The sequence below is a fragment of the Hippoglossus stenolepis genome, chromosome 17 (genome assembly GCF_022539355.2).
Source record: "Hippoglossus stenolepis isolate QCI-W04-F060 chromosome 17, HSTE1.2, whole genome shotgun sequence".
NCBI lineage: Eukaryota > Metazoa > Chordata > Actinopteri > Pleuronectiformes > Pleuronectidae > Hippoglossus > Hippoglossus stenolepis.
In genome coordinates, this window is record NC_061499.1 from 3,903,019 (window position 1) to 3,924,462 (window position 21,444).

The 21,444-nt window shown below is 42.5% G+C and overlaps 1 protein-coding gene across 1 annotated transcript; it reads left to right on the top strand.

The window, feature by feature from the left end:
* Nucleotides 1-154: 154 nt before the first annotated feature.
* On the top strand, nt 155-19,812 carry nudcd1 (NudC domain containing 1). The gene is made up of 10 exons (XM_035183040.2): nt 155-404; nt 1,957-2,111; nt 3,763-3,948; nt 4,707-4,890; nt 5,556-5,744; nt 9,257-9,464; nt 12,003-12,147; nt 12,598-12,723; nt 17,499-17,658; nt 19,047-19,812. The coding sequence occupies exons 1-10, from the start codon at nt 170-172 to the stop codon at nt 19,334-19,336; spliced, it is 1,878 nt and encodes a 625-aa protein (XP_035038931.2). The 5' UTR covers nt 155-169; the 3' UTR covers nt 19,337-19,812.
* Nucleotides 19,813-21,444: the final 1,632 nt, after the last annotated feature.

A 21,444-nucleotide genomic window follows, 5' to 3' on the forward strand; every position in this document is an offset into this window, starting at 1 on the left:
AGACGAATCTGGTTTGATAACTATTCTAATCTTATGTTATTGTACTTGTGTTCGTAAAGATTAAAACATAAGGGGACACCTAAGGGGAAATAACGGTGTTTTTGAGGAAAACCCATCAGGAACTCCACTTCCCGTGAGCGTCCGGGGTCAGGTCGTGTCCGCCGGGGAAATGGCTCCGTGTCGCACAAGCCTCGTAAACAACGTGCAGCTTGTGTCTCATCCACAGCTTCCTCCTCCTCCTCCTCCTCCGCCACTCACCTGGGAACCGGGCCGGGCGTGGGACACAGACATGGCCGCCTCGAACTACTCCCTGCGGGTCAACCGAGAGCTGCTGGACCCGAGCTTCGAGAGTTACCGGTTGTCCCTGGACGCCATTCCGACCTACAACGTGGAGCTGGACGCCGGTGAGAGAAACCTGGAGCCCAGTTAGCACGTGTGCTAGCTTAGCCCTGGCGCCAGAAGGGACCGATTTAAATGAAATACACTCACGTTGCGCAGTGTGTTGATGAGTGTGGGTCTCACGTGGTCAATGTGTGTAACTGTTACCTGGAGGCTCCTGCAGCTGTGAGCCAGTGGTTCACTGATGAAGGGGGTCCCTAACAAAATGAGCTGCTAGGTTTACTCGATTAATCAATTAAGTCTGTGTGCAGTAATCTTAATTGGCAGCTGTATTGATGGTGGAGTGATTGTTTTTGTGGTCAGTGCCAAATACTTTGTGTCTCCAGCTTTGTTGAAAACGACAACACGACCTGAACATCTGGAGATTTGGGCCCTTGGTCAAACTAAACGTGACAGTAGACGTCATCACTTTGGGCTTTTGGAAAAGAATATTAAACTTTTTCAAAACTCTTCCCCACGTCTTACACAGAAAACCGGTTCATTGTTTTTAACTGAGAAAACTTTCTTCCCACTAATTGATAATGAACATGATCATTAGTCGCAGCCTTCGATTTAAAATCACTGCCATTTATTGAAATAGTTGTGATGTCAGTCATGATTCAACTTTATTGAACCCAAGGAGGGAAATTCATCGATCACACAGACGACGTCCAATATGATACGTGTCTGAAAGCACAGGTCAACAAACAAACGGAGGTCAGACGCACATCAAGATGATGGTCATAATACAAATATCATATAAAGTAAACATATCTTACATTGTTTCGTGAGGAACTTTATCAACCCCCAGTGTCATTGGCTTCACCTCACAACATTAACAACAACACAAGACAAGCACATGCAGCTGGTGAGGAAATATAATTATTCTATACAACAGAGAGGAGCTGACTGCAATACGTCGTTTTTTAAAACAGCCATAAGGTTTTTAATATCTTTGATGTCTTCTTTCACTTTTGATGATCGTACTGAACATGAAACACAAACAAAAGAAGTGATACACTACAGAGAAAAGAAAAATCAAAGCCAGATTCACTTTTGATAGAAGAATAAAGATCCAGACAAGTATAGAAAATAGTATAGTTAAGATACTTTATTTGATCCATTTGCAGCACAATGAGAAGAAGCAACACTTCATACAATGATAATAATAATATTATTTAATAATAAAGGTAAAATGAGAGGACAAAGGGTTATTCTGCTATGTGACTTTTTAAAGATGTTAACATGGTTTCCGGTGAATCTTGGTCACTACATGCACACATACAGTGTCCGAGGAATAGAACAAGCATATTTCTAAATGTGGGCGTCTCATGGTAATAATGTAGCTTGTAAAATAAAGACCATTATTCTACTGCTTTTATAACATATTCAGTGACAGATAATTATCTCAAATTAGCTTTTAGAATAATGGGGGGAGGGGGCATGATAACAGAATGCAGAATGCTCACTTATAACATTGTGCATCTCTGTTTTGTATTAAAACTGTTTAACTAATTGTAGTTTTAACTTCTTACTATGTCTTATGTAACATGTTATATTTTTTCCTTTGCTTCTCAGCTGTGGAGGAAGTGAAGCTGAAGGACACTCATTACACCCTGGAACACATGCGTGCCTTTGGCATGTACAATTACCTGCACTTAGATCCTTGGTATGAAGACAGTGTTTTGTTTGTGGACTGCAAAGGACGAGTTGTCAGCCTCACTGTCACTCTGGTAAGCTTTTAAATCCTCCTTTTCTTTAAAGACCTCGTCCCTGGAAGGTATTCGACATAATTGTTATGCCGCGACATGTGCGTGTGTGTATTTTTAGTTTGTTGTCAACGTGGCCTACCTCCAATATCTGTAGGGCAAATTCTTTTGTTTCTTAAGTTCATGTCAAATGAAATGGTCAGGATGGTGGTGATGCACCAGTAGGTGGTGATCAAATACTTGTGTAAGAGCAGCATCAGCACACAATGTATTTCTGGCAGGTGTTGTCAAGACAAAAGGATCTTTAATTAATAACATGCCACAATTTGAACATGTAAAAATCTGTTCCATTAGTGAGGCTCATTAGAATTGACCTTACTTACGGTCATTTGGAGACGGTTCTGTCTTTGTTCATCGTATGAATCAGCACAGGGGTAAAGTTTTGCATGAGCCCTTGTACGTCTGTGGGTAATCAAGGTGTTTTGGCATAATTGACTCAAAGTATTGATCCAGCTTTGTTAGCCGGCACCAAGACGCAGAGACGAAGACCAAAATCAGCCCGATGACCTTTTCAACTGAGACTTCCTTAATGTGTAAGACATTATGGACGATGATTAGAGATAATTGGTGTCACATTGGTGTCTAAACTGGCCTGAATAATGGTCATCACACTATAATCCTCTCTGGCTTTCATTGGCGTCATTAAATGACTCTTTATGGAAATGTGTTGCTCAAATTCTAATTACAATCATCACATGGTAATTATCGTCCCTGGCAGGGCCCTTTGTGTACATTTGTGGGGAAGTGTCACCTCGCACATTGTGCAGATGTGAATCGCTCTCTCTTCGGTCACTAACGGCCCTGATGGTGAGAAGATGATCTCAAAGGTTGCATGATACATTAACGGGGCGATATAATACACAGTGTCACGCACCATGGCAACAACGCGGCAGCTGCTGTATAGTCCTTTTCATACACCGTGATTTCATGCAGTGAGTAATTGATGCTCATGTGGTGGCATATCTGTCCATTACTAACAAAGCTGCGAGAGTCGTGAATCACCGCCAAGTCACATGGGAGGCCGCGTGACGGTTGGTAACTTCGTCTCTTTGTGATGAGTACGTGTTGTTGAGGGTGAATGTTGTAGGTATCATCCTGCTGCCGTTTTATAAAAAAGAACATCATGGAAATCATCTTCTACTCAGTGTTTTAATCACAGAATTTTCGAATGGGATTAAAGTGCCCAGTTTGATACGAAGGAAGAAGTTCAAAGCTTCTCCGATGAAGTGTCTCTGTTTGAGTGTTTGTGAGTCACGACTGGACTGTTTAAAGGAAGCAATCTGCTTGGGTTGGGAGCGGAAACAGATACATGTCGTCTATTCTACGTTATTCTGCAAATATTGTTACATGCAAATATTGTAAGGAAGTTTTGTTTTCACGTCTGTGCGTTTGTTAGTTAGTTGGTTTGTTACACGATTACACTTAAACAACAGATTTCCACGAATGTTGGTGCAAGTGAAATTTGGTGCAGTCAAATTGTGCAGATTGACTTTTGGGCCTTGATTTAATAGATCAGATATATCATCACCTTCATCCCCGTCCAACAACACGGTCAAATTAACACCCTGCAAATGTTCCTGTCACTCACTGACTGATATGTGTGTGGTAAACGCAGGACACTGCCCTGGGGAAGCCGAGAGAAGTCTTCTGTACAACCGCCGAGTCCAGCGAGTGCGAGGATCGTCTCTGCGCCTCCCTCAGCTTCACCTCCGCGACCTGGGCTGCTCTCTCTGACGGCACCGGCCGACTCTACCTCCTCCGCAGCGGCAAGAGAGGAGAAGGCTCCAATTCGAAGTGGGAAGTGAGTATATCAGCAAAAGACACTGTTTCAAATAGTTGTGTGTTTTTAATATGCAAAAAATCTACCATAGCAGATGCAAGGTATATCAGAAGTGATAATCCATGACCTTGTATTGACCTCTGTTGGTGACTAAATGGAGGTGTAACAGCATTACGTTTGTCTCTGTGTAATCCTGTAATAACTGTGCTGGTTGTCATCTGCTCTCTTTACTTGACACCATATTTTGACAGCAGTTTTCTTGTAAAGTCGTTTGCTCATTCCTGAGCCCCGGGGGGGGGATGTGGAGTTGTTTTGAATGTCGAGGAATCCTGTTCAGAAACAAAGTGACAAAGAAAAAAGAGAAATGTGCTCTTGTATCATAAAATGTCCAATTATTCTACTGAAAAACACTTCAAAATCATTTTTGAACTCTTATGCAAATTGAAGCTTCAGAACCAGTTTGACAAAAAAGCTTAGACGGCCGTTGGTAATTGGCTTCTAGTAGTGAGGGATGTTTTTTATAGGACGGGTCTTTGTGCACTTTATCCTGTTAACAAGCAGGCAACTGGGATTGGTTACAACGGAGAGTTCACTCCTGTGAACAAGCACACACCATGCTATTCTAAAAGCAAAGTTCAAGACTGGAATTTGTAATGAAGACTTAACTTGTATTTGAATTTTGTAATGAAGATGGAAGCCACTCTGCTGCCACTTGAATTTTCCACATTATCAACTGTAATCCTGCAAAATGACTGTATCTGCTGCTTCTGTGTCTGTAGCCACTGTTCAGTGAAGACCTGGGGGAACCTTTCACCGTCCTCCACAGTGTCTCACACGTCCAGGATGGACTCCACACCATGGAGGTCCTGCTGCTCCGCATCCAGAAAGACCTGCAGGACACCAAGGGGAGTGGCTACTCGGTGTCTCTCGAGTGGCTCACAGTCACCAACACCGCAGCACAGGGTGGGTGGTGCAGTAAAATCAGAAAAATTGTGCCATAAACAGTAGACGCCAGATATCCTCATTAATTAACACATACAGAAGGATTTTCATTAAAGTTCTGAGCACGTGGAGAGGACACCCCGACTAATGAGTCAGAGATGAAATAGACAAATAAAAAAACAGAAGCAGCCTTTAGAGAGTCCCTTCCTCATTTAGTCGGATTTAAAGATGCAGCAATTTGATATCTGCGAGCTGGAGCTAAATCTTTTGTTCATTATTTGTCTCAATATTTGACTAAATCTGCATTTTGCTGACGTTAATCAGCTGTGCCCTTGAGCTATGTTTGCACTTTTAATTTGGTTTCAGAATTTTATCAGTCAGCAGAGTTTGGATATAACGGAGGATCAAAGTCTTTAAAAATCATTTCTGTCATAAAGTATGAGTTAATGCAGAGTATCACCTGTATCGATATTCTCAATAAGCCAGTGTAGAGTATTCAAAACACAGTTTGTGAATAAGAAAACCTTCGGAGTGATGGGAATCCAGTGAAGTATCTTTGTACATGCAGCAGCTCCGACATGAGGGTTGACGCTGGTGTAATTTCTCCTGGTCTCTGTCAGAGTTTAATAGAAAACCAAATTACTTTCCTCCTCTCATAACCGTATCATTTGGTTTCCACATGTCAGGTCAGGAGAAGAAGTATGAGGTGAGGAAGAGGAGGGTCCTCCGGGGGAAGTCGGTGCCTCACTACGCAGCTGTGGCGCCGCAGGGGAAGGGACTGATGGTGGCCTCGGACAAACCGTTCGTCTTCACGCACGTGGACGGTTGTGCTGTGGACCAGAAAGAAGCGGAGCCCATGGAGGTGGAGAAGACAGGTGGGTCAGAGGGGCTGCTGGGAAATACTGCCAGACAGTACAATGCTAGAAGGTTATTACTGTGGTTAAGGACAAAACAACTCTGCCACATATTAAAACTCGTCGTTATCATCCTACTACCTGTTGTTTTTCTATGTTAGAAACCCAAGTGGAGATATAAAGAATTACAAATACGAAAATGCAGATATGCGCCTAAGATTTTTCTTAATTTTCTCTGTGGATCCGTCACCACAAGCGGCTGCTTTTATGTTACAAGTTTTCTTTTGTCTTGTTATTATTATAAAAATACAGATTAGTTGATTTGAACAAAAAAACATTCCCTGTATGACCAATGACCAGAGCCACTGGTTGCTGCTCGGCTCCCGTGCGTTTAAGTGGGTGGTTTTAAAAAGCCTTAAATAAAAATGGGCTACGACATCATAAAAACACACCGACGCTTACAGAGCACTTGACCTCTTCAGCATCTCTCAACACACAATCCAGTCCTTTCTCACACATGCGTTTTAAGAACAGTGTTGTTCCAGCTATTGAGAATAATTGAATTCTGGTATTTTAAGTGTTTTGCAAAGAACACAAGTTCATTTTTACGTTTCAACCTCAGTGTGCCTCTATTATTTTTGCGACCCCCCCCCTTGTTGCAGACTGTCGACTTGCACTTGCACAAACTGCCAATTATTAATTTGTAATGAATTAAAGGAACAACTCAGTTTATAGCACTCGTGTTTGTATTGTAAATATTAATGTTAAGTTATCGACTGTACAAAAAGATGGATGATGCATCTCTACTTCCTACAAACACACTGTTTATGGGTAAAGTCAAGAGAAGGTTGGCTTAGCATAAAAACTATAAAAAGGGGGAAACGTTTATGTATATATTATAATATATATGTATATATATATATGTGTATATGTGTTTACTTATATGCATTTATAGTCTGTTATAAGTATAGAGGCAGGTACAAGCTAACCGTCTGTTTCTGGCTGTAGCTTTTTCTTTAAAAGTCAGATATGAGAATGGCATCATCAATCTCTATCATCTAATGATGACTTGTTCTTTCTATATTAATTATGCTTTGTTTTAAGGAGATTCTTGTCTTGGCTCTGAAACTCCAGAACCGCATAAATCCATGTTTATCTCACCACTAAAATCTTTCTGCACAAAATGTCCAGTGACTGTCTGAACAAAAGAAACCTGGACGTTCATATGCAGCAGTTTTTTTATCCCTTTTTGCTGCTTTCACACTCAGGTGTGTGTGTGTGTGTGTGTGTGTGTGTGTGTGTGTGTGTGTGTGTGTGTGTGTGTGTGTGTGTGTGTGTGTGTGTGTGTGTGTGTGTGTGTGTGTGTGTGTGTGTCGCTGGTGCAGAAGCAGAATAATGGTGGCTTTTTAGCCAATCCTTTTATCAGCACTCTGCCTCTCTCCTTTTTAAAGAGGAAGAAGTGGATTAGATGGCGAGAGAGGAGATATCTTCAAAGGAAGGAAGTAATGAGAGAGGAAATGCTAAGGAGGCAGGAGAGAGAGGTGACTTGATGCTGCGCTGCGGAGGAGAACTCAGATATCCACAATGTACCGTAAGGATCCAAATATATGGTTGGAAACGTCTCAGATAAGCAAATAAAAGCTGTCACGATGGATCATTCACACAAGTGGATGGTTCTTTCATTTTCTGTGGATGCGGAGTTTGAAAAATACTTGTTCAAACGGACAAGTTTAAAATAGAGAGGAACACCGGAGAGTGCAGAGTAATATTGGGAACTGAAGCGAAATGAAAATTTGGCAGCTCACGTCTTTTTCCTTCTCATTAGTTTCTTTGTTGATTCAGTTGAAAAACAAAAGGTGATGATGAACAGGTCTCACGTCTTCCTGCCAGATACGGAACAGGTCTCTTGGTTTGGAGCATCACAACTGGACCAGTTCAGTGCTCAGGCTTTGCCAGTAATCACAGAGTGTTGTTAATACATTAGCTCAGACACTCGGATCTCTCCAGACGAGGGTTGTAGAAGAGAAAACTGGCAAAGAGTCGTCTGTATATGAAGATTAAACTATTGGATTCGGCACAGACTTAACTCTCTCTTCTCTCGTAATATGCGTCATCATTCTTTTTATTTTATCATAGTTTGCTTTAACACTAGCATGAATTTACAAAGTTTGTTTTACTTAATCAGCTGATGGCTCCTTATTTAAATTTGGATTCCTGTTGTGTTTCCTGGTGAGATGAGAAGAAACCGTTCGTGTCACTGTGTTTTGCTCCTTTTTTAAAAAAAAATTATTAGCAGCTACTTTACAGGAATGAGGAAACTTTTCACCCGAGGCAAAAACCTTCCAGAAGCTGCAGCCTAAAAGAAAATAATACATGAATCTCCCTTCAGATCAGAAATGGATGAAAAGGACTTTGTTGCTCAAAGATGGAGTCAAGGGGTCTAAACTTTATAAATATTCACCAGAGAACGACCCCTGGCTCGTTCTTCAAGAGGTGATTCAAACATTAGACCTCAAACCTGTGTCCGGTGCTTCAGACTTGTGATGGGATGGTTCGTTCCATTCAGGATTATTTACTCTGCATTCATTTTTATTGAGAATCTGATAATTCGTGGATCTTGATGACAAAATCCGGCTTGTTTAATGGATTTCAATGTGTTTTTTAAATCAGAAGGTCAGTCCTCACATGAAACCATAACAATAGATATTTGGTCATAAAATGTTGTCAGTCCAGCGGAGGTGCTGAGACAACAGGAAGCTGGTTTCATAAATATGTGGGGCAGTGTTAGATTAACAGATTTGTCTCCTGCTCAGAAGAAGCAGAAATGCAGCCACTGCAGTTATGGACTTCCTATGAAAACCCACCTTCCCCAATGCTGCTCAGGCTTTTAAGCTATTCATTTGATTCAGTTTCCAAACACCTCTCTCTCAGATTTGAAACAGAAGTAACCGACGATGGTGCCGGATGTACATGCCATGCAGATTTTGATTTCAGCTGATGAGACGTATCCCTGTTTACCGTTAAGCGATGCTTTTATGAAACGCACGCGTCAGCACCTGGCCTGGATCCACGTCTAAACCAGCTAATGTGTTTCTTGGCCTGTGGCCCGAAAACATGGCTCTAGGTTTGATTGAAGTGTGTTAAGTGGTGTGGGGGAGCTCATTCTCACCAGCAGGTAAACACTGAAACACAGAAGGTCATGGGTTCGCTCTCAGCTGAGGCGACAGAAAACAACAACAATCATTCGCTGCAACTGCTTTGAGATACACAATTTACTTTTAATATAAATTAGTGCATAAAATGTGTTTGACGTCTTAAGAATCATTGCCAATTTTTGTAATAAGCATATTAGTTGATACGTGGAACATTTCTTACTCCCTAATATCTGCATCAGCTGAATATTCACCTGTGATTCCCTTTTATTCTTACACATTATTGGATGTTTTACTTATGACTCAGTTACAGCTGGTACAGGTCTGTCTTTAACCTAATCCTAATAATTAATCATACATTTCTCTCCCATTTGAACTCAGATCCCATTTACTTCTGGCAGCAGACGGGCGAGGACATCACGGTGTGTGTGCGAACGCCCAAGGGTCTCACCAAAGAGGAGGTGCAGTTCAAGCTGAAGCCAGACAACATCAGCATCGGAGTCCAGGGTTTCCCTCCTTTACTGCAGGGCCAGATGTTTGCATCTGTCGACCCTGAAGCCAGCGCCTGGATCATCAAAAACGACAAAAGGTTGGCACTCCGCAGCCTGGACTCAGTTGTTGCTCTTGAATTGTTCTTTGTTTGCAGCCGAGACACAGCAGGGACAAAGGGAACCTCACGGTGCTTTGCAGCAATATTTCAGTTTCTTGGAATATTGCTTCTGAATGAGGACAAAACAAAGCACTGACCTCAGGGAACAGTTTCCATCTTCTTTGTTTATTCTCCTGCAAGTTCACTGTCGTTCTCAGTCTTTTATCAAAACCATAAGTTTCTCATACTTTTAAATAACCTGCACACGTGAATTTCAGTTCCATGGAATATTGACTATGTTCATCTTACGCAGACGTATAAACTGCTCCCCACTGAGAGATGTGTGGATGAGAGTTGCACACGCTTCCCCAGAGTTCACAAAGAATGTATTTTACTGAAGTACAGGAAGTCCGTGTGATTGTGGAGGTGGAGGGGTTCAGGTTGTGGAGAAACTGTTTGTCTTCTTTTTAAAACTACATCCAGTGTGATGGCAAAGCTATGAAACATGAACAAAGAATGGAGGGAGTTGAGTAGTTTTCAAAAGCACTGAATCTATCCAGTCGTCAATACGAGTTGAGTCATATCTCCTAATTATGGACCTTTCGTCTGTTTCTCTATCAGCTCTCCATCTCTGCTTCCTGTTCCTTCAGTGTAAAAACATGTTACATAGCCTGTTTGTTAGTTTTCTGATCATTCTAGGTAAGTTTGAAGGCTGTTGTGTGTCAGAGAGAGAGAGAGGAGAGATAGAGGAGAGAGAGGAGAGAGAAGAGAGAGAGAGAGATAGAGCCCAATAACCCCCGACACGCAGACACACACTTTACTGTTATAATACATTGAGAGACATTTAAGCATTACAGATTGAGAAAGTTTTGCGAATTGAACCCGTTAAACCAAACCTCCATTACAGCCAGTGAATAATTCATGGTTTCTGATTTTTTAAAATTACTCATATTCAGGGGACTGATAAGAGTGTGTGTGCAATTTGTTGAGACTTGATTGAATTGAAAGGACCTTGGTGGAGGTGTGTGCTCCGCTGAGTGCCACCACATGGTTACCTCCAAGGAGGTTAAGTTTTCATCAGTATCTGTTGGTTAGTTTTTGCAAGATTATGCAGAGGAAGAATCCATGAAGTTCTTTTACTTTCTTTCGCATTACACATTTCAACATTTCCCTTGATTTCTCAGAGAATAATTCGTGGATCTGGTGCAGATCTGGTTCATTTAAATGTGGTTTCATGAAGTGACTGTTGGGCCTCGTCCCTGCTGATCTACCAAAGATAGATGTTTACCATCATGCAGCATTTAGATGATGATGATGATGATGATGAAGCCTGTGAGACTTTCTCTTCGTCTGTGTATCTGCTGTTTCCAGTGCTGCATGGACATACAAAGGAGATCATGTTCGCCAAACAAAATGCAAACTAGACTAATTCAAGTGTTTGTCTCGTCTGTGCATCGTGTCTGCAGACGTGAAGCATCTGGACGTCCTTTTACGATGTAAATATCTAAGATAAAAACACTGGCATTGTGGTATTGAGCATGTTTTTTCAATACCAATGAGTTCTGCTCGTTATAGATCAGACCGCTCCTTTGTCCTGAGCTGAATTAACAAGCTGCCCATTGTGTCTCTTTCATATCTTCTTATATCGCACACACGGACCTGTTTTCTCTCTGTACAATGGAGGAGGATTGATTCTGAGGGGCCATGTTCACGTTCTTGGATTGAAGCCGCGGTGTGAGCACATGTCGAAGCAGTTGGCCGACTATTTTTACACTTGGCAAAAAATCAAGTTTTACGAGGGGATGGAAAAATTAAAAAAAGCTTTAAAAAATGGTATGAATTACCAGAGCAGGGTTCTGATCCAGTTGCCAATTTGGCAAAATAGAAAAATGTTTATATCTTTTAGTTAAGAGCAATGAAGACGACATTTAGGTATCAGCCTTCTCATTTTAAAATGTCTCAACATTTTCTGTCTACAAACGACAATGAATTAATCTGATTGGCTGTGATTTGACTGCAATTATCACTTCTTTGGCCTTTTTAGCTTGAATGACTAATTGTATAATTGCTGCAGCTCCAATCAAAACACATCTGACTAAAGAAGTTCAAGGTTTGTGTATATGTGCATCCTCTAAAACTCAAACTTGTCTTGTGCTATATGATTTTGGCAGATAATTCAATTGCAGTCATTTTAAAGATAATCTCAAGTCTTAGTCTTTAGCTTTTAAGGGTTTTAAAAAAGTTGTTTTTATTGTCTTTCTTGATTCTCTCTTCTTAAAGTGCAATACTTTTATGTCGAATTAGTGTCTTTAGCCTGAATGACTCTTCAAGTCCTTCTTAAAGTACATCGTTTTGTCTGGAGCTTCAAAAAATCAGGGCAATTTCTTGTGGAAATTGAGATTTTCTCGTTGAATGTGACATTTAGTGAAACCAGTGAGTGTCTGATTGCTACTTAGCCAAACTTTTACCATTTACACATGTATGACTCACTGATCGCCAGCACTTTGAGTGACGGGGGACATATGACTGTGTCCTCAGCCTGGAGGTGACCCTGCAGAAACGCAGCGAGGGACCCATGTGGCCGGAGCTGGTGATGGGGGACAGGAGAGGGGAGTACGTGATGAGTGACGAGCAGGCCGCCCTCATCCATGAAAGACTGACGCACCTCACCTCCGAGGACCTGGTGAGGACACAAACACTTTACATAAAAGCAATTCGAAGAAAAGCGTTGATGACAAAACAAACCCTATTGGGGAATATCGGGTTCTTTCTCTCACTTTTGTTTCCTCTGGAGTTTTCCTCCTGACCTTCCACACAGTTTTCATTAAGTCCATTCCTTCCTCCTCCTCCTGCGTGGCCTCTCACCTCTGTCTCTCTCCTCTTCAGCTGCTCTGAGGCCTCCTCTTCCTGACGTCTTGTACACAGCATCACACTTTGGTCCCCAGAGTCGCTCCCAGTCTAACGCTGGGCGGCATTTTTTTGCCGCTTCCTGTCTCACCCTCGCCCTCAATTAGTGTCATGCAGGCCCACTCGAGGCCTTCAGTGCACATCAAGCCTTTTACATGCTAATGAATGCAAAACAAGTGTAACTGAAGCCTCTGACTTGTTCTCCTGTTCCTCCTTTTTTGTGCAGAACGGAAACCCTGAGGTGGACAAGCCCCCTTGTAACAACCAAGAACTGGAGGATTGTGATGTGTTCCCAGAGGACAGCTCCAGCCTTACACACTTTGACGCAGAATCGCTCAAGCCCACTCAGGTGGTGAGTAACATCTCTGCTCCTTCACTCGTGAACACTCTGTTCTTCCAATCCTTTGGGCCCGAGCGCTGCTGTTTAACATTTTGAGTCGTTTCTGTCGCCTCTTTCCATCGGTCATTCCCCCTCAAGTGTGCTGTTTGGTACCTGATGCTCGCCGCCGCGATAAGAGCATGTTTTTATTCCGCCCAGCTCCCAACGAGCGAGCCACCACTGGCCTTGGCCTTAACAAGCCACTTGACCACAGAGCTCCACAAAGAAGAAACGGGCACGCCCACTTCATAAGCATCACCTGACTGGGACTTGAATCGCCAGCCGATGTCTATTTTTTATCAATGACCACGAGAGAATACGACAAGAAGTCCTGCACCTCAAAAGCCACAAGTTTGATCCCAACTGCAGCCGAATGTTTCTTTCAGGTTGTTGATGCAACAAAAGTTAGATTTGCTTTCTTATGCATATTTTTTTGGGGGTTTCCTGCATTTTTCATGTTGTGGTTTCCAGTTTTCTCCAAAGCTGCTCAGTTCTCACCTGAACCATATATTGAGCCTTTACTTTTACACCGAGAAACACTTTGACTTCTTGTTTTGTTAATTCTTTATTGATCTGATTTGCCGTCCACAGCACGGCTCATATCTGAAGAAAAACACTTAGAATTTCAAGTTTAACTGAAGAATGGGTTTTTATGGTTTTTTCAGCGTAAAAGCAAGAGCATGTTCTCAGGGTAACAAATAGGAAACTCGTCTTTTCCATTATCACACGAGTGTTACGTGAGCTGTAACGTTCATCCATCTGTAAACATGTTTTTACCTGGTGAGCTGAATAAGATTCATGAGGTTTCACAGCAGGTGACCTTCAGGGGGAAGCTGTGGTTTGAAGGAGGTTTGCAAACATTTAATCTGAAATGCTACCGTGAAATCCCAGCCTTAGGTTTTTTTTTTTATTACTGTTATTTTTCAACGTGTCTGAGGAATTTGGAGGATTTGTGATTAATAAGAGAAAAGATTGAGGAATGTGGAAGCTTGTCTTCTCATTCTTTGCCCCAAGGTTAAAAACGCATGCATCACATGTTTCAGATTTTATTGAAGACAGGAAAACATGCATTCATTATCCTTCGACATTTAAGGATCGTGACACTTTCAACATGAGCATAAAACATCTCAAATATGACGCAAGTATTTTTCAAAGCAACTCAACCTCTGTATTATGTTGAAAAAGCCAAATAATGAGCATAAGTGAATGTTTTTCTTTTCCCACACAGAAGAATATTGCAGTTTTCAAAAGCTCCAGTCATTTGTGGACATTAGTCTGTGTCCGTTCTCGTTCAGTGTCGGTTTCATTTGCACAAAATGATCTCTGTGTGTTTATGAATTCTCCATCACAAAAACTCCCGTCCTTTCACAATGTAATGAAAGGCTAATGAGTGTTGAACATGAGGGACAGTGATGTGTTGTGATGAAGAGCAGGACGTGGTTTTAAAAAGCTCTTTATGTTTCTTCTTCTGCAGAAAGTGCTGACAGGCAAGCAGCTGCCCTTCATTGTGATCATCCCCGTACCGTTAGCCATTTGAAGGGCAGTCGGGTCGGTTTGTTCTGCGTGTGTGTGAACATGTGAGCATCTACAGGTGTGTGTGTGTGTGTGTGTGTGTGTGTGTGTGTGTGTGTGTGTGTGTGTGTGTGTGTGTGTGTGTGTGTGTGTGTGTGTGTGTGTGTGTGTGTGTGTGTGTGTGTGTGTGTGTGTGTGTGTGTGTGTGTGTGTCCATGAAGCCGTTACTTCACTTCCCACCCACGCTATATCTGCTTTAATGCTTCCGTCGCTCACCTGCCCAGGAGGATACACGCCGAGCTTTTATTCAGTTCACAATTGTGGCACCTTTTGCCAATTTGGCTCCTTTGTGCTTCTCTTTGGTTCCGATCCGACGACAAATGGGTTTACGTGTGTTCTCCAGAGGGAAGATGTTATTCACATCCACCATCCATATCTGTAATACCTTTTATAATGGACTGTATCTGTTCACCTGGTCACTGTAGTGCAGGCTTTGGCTCTGGAGGCTTAGTCCCAATCTTTGAAATCATGTATAATTACCTATAGCACAAGATATAAACTAAATATTTACCTCCTCCAATGGTAATTCTTAACGTTGACCAAACTTCGATAAAGTTACTCCAGGTTTTTTTCCTGTTTGTCTGCAGGCGTCTGTATTTTACTCCAGGCTACAGATGGCCTTTGGTTTGAAGAAGAAATAACTTGAGTAACTTTGATGTGCTGGTAAATAAAAGATGTAGGTGATCACCTCAGGTGGGTTTCAGGCAGGAAGCTATAGCACCAAGCTCTGTAGCTCTCGACTTGAAAATTGCCCATAGGAAGGTTTCACTTGATGCAACTTATTAACAGTTGAACTTTGGAAATGTTTCAGCGTCTCGAGCAGAAGAAGAAGATTCCTCAGTAAACAACTGCTCTTCCTCTGTCTGTGAAGACGAGTGAGCTGCAGAATTACAGGGACACGGTCGGCGGCACAATGGCAACGACGAAGAGTTGACATTTCAGCTCTTATTCGAGACATCTGGCCTCTTTGTGCAGGTGCATTCGCTTTGGATTTCTTAATGTCAGATTCTCATTCCCCCGTCCTCTGGCTACAAAGCCTGTAAATCCCTTTGATGAGAAGTATTGTGAAGGATGTGAAGTATTCACTAAAAGCTTTTCCAGTCTGAGTCACACGGATAGTTATTTGTTCTCGGTGCTCGTCTCTGCTGCGTCTAATTGTAGTATTTATGTTGTGTACATATATGCACATAGTATAGTACGGGAAGACTATGGCTACGAGATGTAGTTTAAAGATGCTCATGAATGACTGGCCTATGAAATTTGACCGTCACAGTCAGTGTCATTATAGGGTGTGAGAATATACATGACATGGCTCCTTCTTAAAATGTACTTATACAGGATTGTTCATTTTAATTAACTGTTTCTTTGTATTGATTTGTATTGTAACACAGGAATCAGCAGGATTTTCTCTGTCCTCTTCATTCAACCCGGGTTCTGTAAAGAAAGTGAAGTAGAACATATACGAGAGATTTCTCTGCTGTTATTATCTTGTCACCTTCGCTCTGTTTACTTTTTTGTGAGGGTTTTAAATTGCAGCGGGTTGTGAGGAAAGACGTGAACCCTCACACCGGAGAGAGGGAGCAGGCCCGAGGCTGTGGGGAAAGGTTCTGCTCCAAAAAGAGTTTGGTAAAAGCCTCGTGGTTGGATTTTAACTTTGGTTTTTGCAACGAATCTCAGAGGAAATGGTTTCACCCTCCAAGACCCTCACCAGCAGGCGTCAATAGAGTCCTGTGTTCGTCATAGAACAACACTGCTGAGTCACCGACGTTCAAAAGGTGGAAAAGTCTCAATGAAGGAAAAATAAATGTTGGGGGCGAATCCTGATATTGTGTGTGAGAGAGAAATTTTAATAATGGTGGCACAGAGAGGAGTTTTTTTTTTTTTATCTACATCTTTATCAAAGAGCACAGCCCACACTCCCACTCACACCCAGTGGGAGCAAAGAACACGATTGTAAGATACTAAAGGAGAATTAAGTCAAGGGAAGACGAAAGCTGGTTTCATCGATTGATGGGATTCTTCAGTACTGAGGAGGAACTCAGCCTCTGACTGATGAAACCAGTTTGTAACCACACGGGTCTGATGAGTCATGTGCACGTTTCATTCTGAAATATTATTTAGTCTTTGCGTCTCTTTCCTCTGTTGACTCAGTGAAAACAACAAGAAGATAATGACGTGCAAGTTTTAAAGCAAACTTTACCAATTCTTCAGAAAGTCTCTGCAGCTTGTGAAGAAGATTAACACATGAGCACAACAACAAAAGAACTGAAATCCCAGAAGGTTTCTCATTCGCTCCACCAAGGCTTTTGTTTTCTTCTACGTTTGTTAGTTAATTTAAATATTGTTTTTAAGGCCATTTGAACTCAAATAACCATGAATTTAAGACAGAAGCATAAAATCAACATCTGTATGAATCTGTCACTGAGACATTCCTTTGCCCCCCCATGACATCAACTCCTGATTTGAGTCAAGCTGGGTGATGTGATTGAAAGACCCTGTCAGAATCCCACATCATTGTCAGTCAACCGGCACTCCTCTGAAGTGCGGCGCCATCGTCTGTCACTTGCGCCAAATCAAATGCAAGTGGCGAGAAAATGGTTTTTTAGAGTGGAGGAGTGATGGCTCGCTAAGCGGCCTGTCACCACGCGCAGCATCAAGCACCGACACGCAGGCTGCTTTATGCTGAGTGTTCAATGCCTGTCAAGTGCGTGTTGAGATGGGCGGGCCCTGCGCTGCCTGACAGACATGTTGGCAGTCGGCCACGCAGGAAGTGGGCCGACGCCGAGCGAGGGATCGGTGTGAGGAGCCAGATTCCGAGGAACAAATCGGACCAGAATAGCAGCAGAGTGCGCACAGAGGCCGTTACGTCAAGCACATTCATCAGAGAGAGCGTCTGTGGTGCGAATAGATGGACTATTATGGTTGTGATCACACACTGTTCAACAATGGCCTCTCGCCAAATCGAGGCCACGGTGAATTTTGAGATGAGATCAGCTACAGGCAGGAATCAGAATTTTTATAATCCAGGTTTTATTCTCGAACACGTGTCCTGAGTCTCACACTTCAAGTCCCTGCTTCCACTAAACCTCCTCACAGCGACGTGTCACAGAGAATAAACTTTAGTGGTACAGTGACTGACAGATGCCAAAATAACCCCCCCCCCTCTCTCTCTCCAGGTGAATCTAGGCAGCAACCAGTACCTGTTCACCGTGGACGTGAACCCCTCTGAGATGCCGTGCCTCTGCCTGCGACACGACGTGGACGCTCTGCTGTGGCAGCCACGTCCCGACCAGCCCGGTAACATGTGGGAGCACATCGCCACGTTCAACGCTCTGGGTGAGAAAACACCTGCAAACATCTGCAAACATCTGCAAACACCTGCACTGATGACTTCATTTGGGAAAATACAGGAAGTTTAATACGTGAAAACCCCACAGAGAGATAATGTTCACTATGAGGAACAGTGTGTGAGTCATGAGCGATGCACGGAATATGAGGTGCGGTGAGAATATGAAATGAATGAATAAAGACCCGAAATACAAAACAACAAAAAGATGACAGATCGATATATTTTACTTGCTGCACTGAAGATGCTTGTTTTGGCGAGCTCCCAAAATACTGAAATTGAAGGTTAATTTTCATCGTAAATCAATCGTTCATGTCCCTGGTATTTGCTGTGAGCTTTTTATGTGAAAGTTGTCTGAGAAGAGCATCAATAACAGATCTACACCGAATATAAACCTTCTAATCTCTCTGGACAATAACACCTGAGCCTCGTAGCTTTGCCACGGTCTGGTGTCCTGAGCCTGACGCGTTAATTCACCACCACGTCTTCATCTCCAGCCTCGTCTCCGTCTCTTTATTTCATTCATCTCCTCCTCTGTCTTTAGTCAAAAACAGCATCTGTGTGTTTCATTTCACTTTTCCACTTCGACAGGTTCGACATCTTCACTCGTCTGTTTCTTACCAGCGCACTTTCCGCCGTCTGCTTGCAGTGCATCATCCCGTCTCGGAGCGCAGATGGATCCCTGGTGATGTTTTCAGGGGGAGTGAATTAGGCTTTTGGAGGAAAATGTTTCATCATGTTCCTTAAAATCAAGCTTGTTAAAACGCAATGACGAGGACTGAGTTGTTGTTATTAATAGTTCTCCAAATTCCACATGAACGAGAGTCTGTTAAATTGGCTTTCAGAGGATCATTAAAAGTTTGTATGTACTTGCGCAGAGAGAAAGCTGGTGTTCTGCTCGAAGCTCGGAGGATAAAGCTTTTAGTGAAAGAATGATTTCGAGAGATAATAAAACAAAATAATGGTTTTGTTATTGACTGTGCTGCTGAGGCTTTGAGAGGTCGCATAATTTTTTAAAAACTAGCTTTGTTAAAACTTTGTTCTTCTTATCAACATCTGCCATTACACAAGGATCCGGGTTTAAGATTTTAAAGTCAATCAATCAATCAAAGACGCACAACCAGTCGACACTTTCTCAGATACACACGTCTCATCTCATGCCGTCTTTATGGAGCTGATCGGAAATGTGTAAATTCAATTAAATGATTATTACTGGGGTGATGATTGAAGGCGGATTACATTATATACAGATGTCTCTGTTTCTTTTACACTTCCAATTTATATTCAATAGATTCTGCAAATGTATTTAATTAACACCGATTAACGAGCCTCTGTAAAACCGTTAACAAAGATCCTCTCTGTCTTCTTTTGTTCGCAGGCTACGTCCAGGCATCCAAACGGGAAAAGAAGTTTGCGACCTGCGCTCCAAACTTTTCCTACGCTTCCCTGTGCGAGTGTCTGCGCCGCGCGTTCATCTACCGCCAGCCGGCGCCGGTGGAGACGGTGCTCTTCAACCGGAAGCAGGGGCGGCAGATAGGACAGGTTGCCAAGCAACAGGTGGCCAGTCTGGACTCCGACAAACCCATCCTGGGATTCAGGGCGACCAATGAGAGACTGTTCATCCTGACCGCCGCTAACCTCTTTGTACTAAAGGTCAATAATAATTAGATTCTGGGTTTTTTCATCTCATTATGCTCTTAAAGTCAGATCATTCCAAACCTGAAGATGTTTCATCTGCGACAACTGAAAAACAAAACCTCCTTGTTTGTAAACTTCGATCTTCCTCGTGTTTTACGCTTTAAGTCTGTTCGTCAGGAAATGTCTGAGATCAACAAGGAACAAATAACAGACTGAAGGACAAATTGTTGTGATTTACATAAACACATACACAGTTTTTTTTTTAATTGAGTTCAAGGAGACACGTGTTACTAAGCTCCTCTTTCCCACAGAAAACCCCTGAAGCTCCTGAAACACCTCGTTAGTAATCCGGCTGATACTTCCTGTTGATGCATTTGCATTATGTGCTCCAGCAGCTAGTCTGCCACAGACCAGTTCAACAATATTATTAATTATAATAAAACCTGAATATGAGCAGAATATGTCTCCTTTCAAGGAAATCTAATAAAATCATCTCATAACTCCCATTTCCTGATACTGGATAATTTAGTGTTAATGTTCATTTTATCATTTCAAACATTTCCAATTCAAATCCAGTGTATTAATACTGCACGACTGTATAAATATCTCTTTAAGGAAAAGTCTGTGTTGCCGTCTCCATCAGCAGTTGTAGTGATGTGTGAGATTGTCCGTGTGGAGGAAATCCTCTCGCTCTACAATCATCACTGTGGAAAAACCGAAAGAAACGAACGCTGCGTTTCCAATCATTTCCATAAACATGATCACAAATCAAACCGGCTCTTGTTGCGTTGAACTCCCTCTTGAAGGAAGTGGTCGGACCTGATGCTTTAAATCTCAAGAGGTCTGAACATTCAATCTCGTCTTTTCCTAATGTTGTTTTTCTGGCGGTGATGGTTATTTAAATGAAGGAGCTGCACACGCTCGCACTGCGTCTTTAAATACTGCAGATTGGAAACTGATGCACTTATTCTCTGAGCTATTAGTGCTTCTGCTACTTGGAAACCTGGGATAGAAAATAGACAAAAGTTCATGTTTCAAACTTTTGCACGTCCCCCTCCATGGAAACCGCAGCTTGTGAATCCTCACGCTCGTCATCTTGAGCCAAACTGCAGCTCGTAAACAAACGTCTCTGCTTTGCCTCTTTCTATTTCTATTTAAAAACAAAGAAGAAGCTCACTCATCCTTACGAGCCAACCGAAACCAAACGAGAGGCTAATGGACTTTTCTTTTGTAGAAATGAAAGAGAAGCTCCACTTCCTCTTCTTTGAATGAACAGGGATCGATTTTGTTTTTTTAGATTAAAACAGATGAGAGGCTTTAACACATCGGCTCTAAATCCTGAAAAAAAACTGCTTCACATCAGTGTTTTGTTTTTTTCTATCCTCTATCCTCTCGTGTTGAATCGAAGGCAACGACAAACAGGAGGCAGCCGGTCGGGGATTGATATTCACAAATTATAGGAGAGCTGCTCAAATTGCCAGTGATGTGTGAACTGGAACATTGTCTTGTCCCAGTCGAAGGCGGCGTCACAATTCAATAGTCCTCCTCGGGACGGGCAATTTAGTGTCCTCGGTTCCCCCGAGTCCCGCCGCTCTCTGAGGAGAAGCTCGAGCCACACGACAGGCCGCTGGCAAACAGACGCTTCTCTCCACTCTGTCGTTGTTTTGTTCAGGAAAATCCAGTTTTACTCTGTTTGATCCAATTAGTGATCTGCAATTGAATTAGGCTGCACTGTTTGTTTTTATTAGCTGCACCAGCGCCCCTGAATTACTCAAAGTCGACCCGTCAGAGCCACTAATGTCCCCGAGGAGGAGCTCCGCTTACTCAGAGACAGAGAGGGGGGGGGGAACCATGTTATCAAGCCTCCTGACTACAGAGAATTGAATCTTTGCTGCTCGACCGTCTGCGTTTCTCAAACCTCCAAACCACCGCTGCAGACTTGATTAAACGAGCGTGTGTCTAAGATTGACGGACTCGTATATTTTTTTATTCAATCAGCTCCTCTGAATCAGCTCCTCTGGCTGCCGGGTCAGGAGAGTGGATCTGGATCCCAGTCAAGATGGAGATTCCTGCTTTGACAGCGACATACAGCTGGACCATGTTTCACAATGGAAATAAAGGTATAGATTCATGAGTCA

Coding starts and splice junctions, on each gene's coding strand:
- nudcd1 (XM_035183040.2), top strand. CDS start 170: ATGGCTCCGTGTCGCACAAGCCTCGTAAACAACGTGCAGCTTGTGTCT. Junction 12,724..17,498: donor CGCTCAAGCCCACTCAGGTG/GTGAGTAACATC, acceptor CTCTCTCTCCAG/GTGAATCTAGGCAGCAACCA. Junction 17,659..19,046: donor CGCCACGTTCAACGCTCTGG/GTGAGAAAACAC, acceptor TTTTGTTCGCAG/GCTACGTCCAGGCATCCAAA.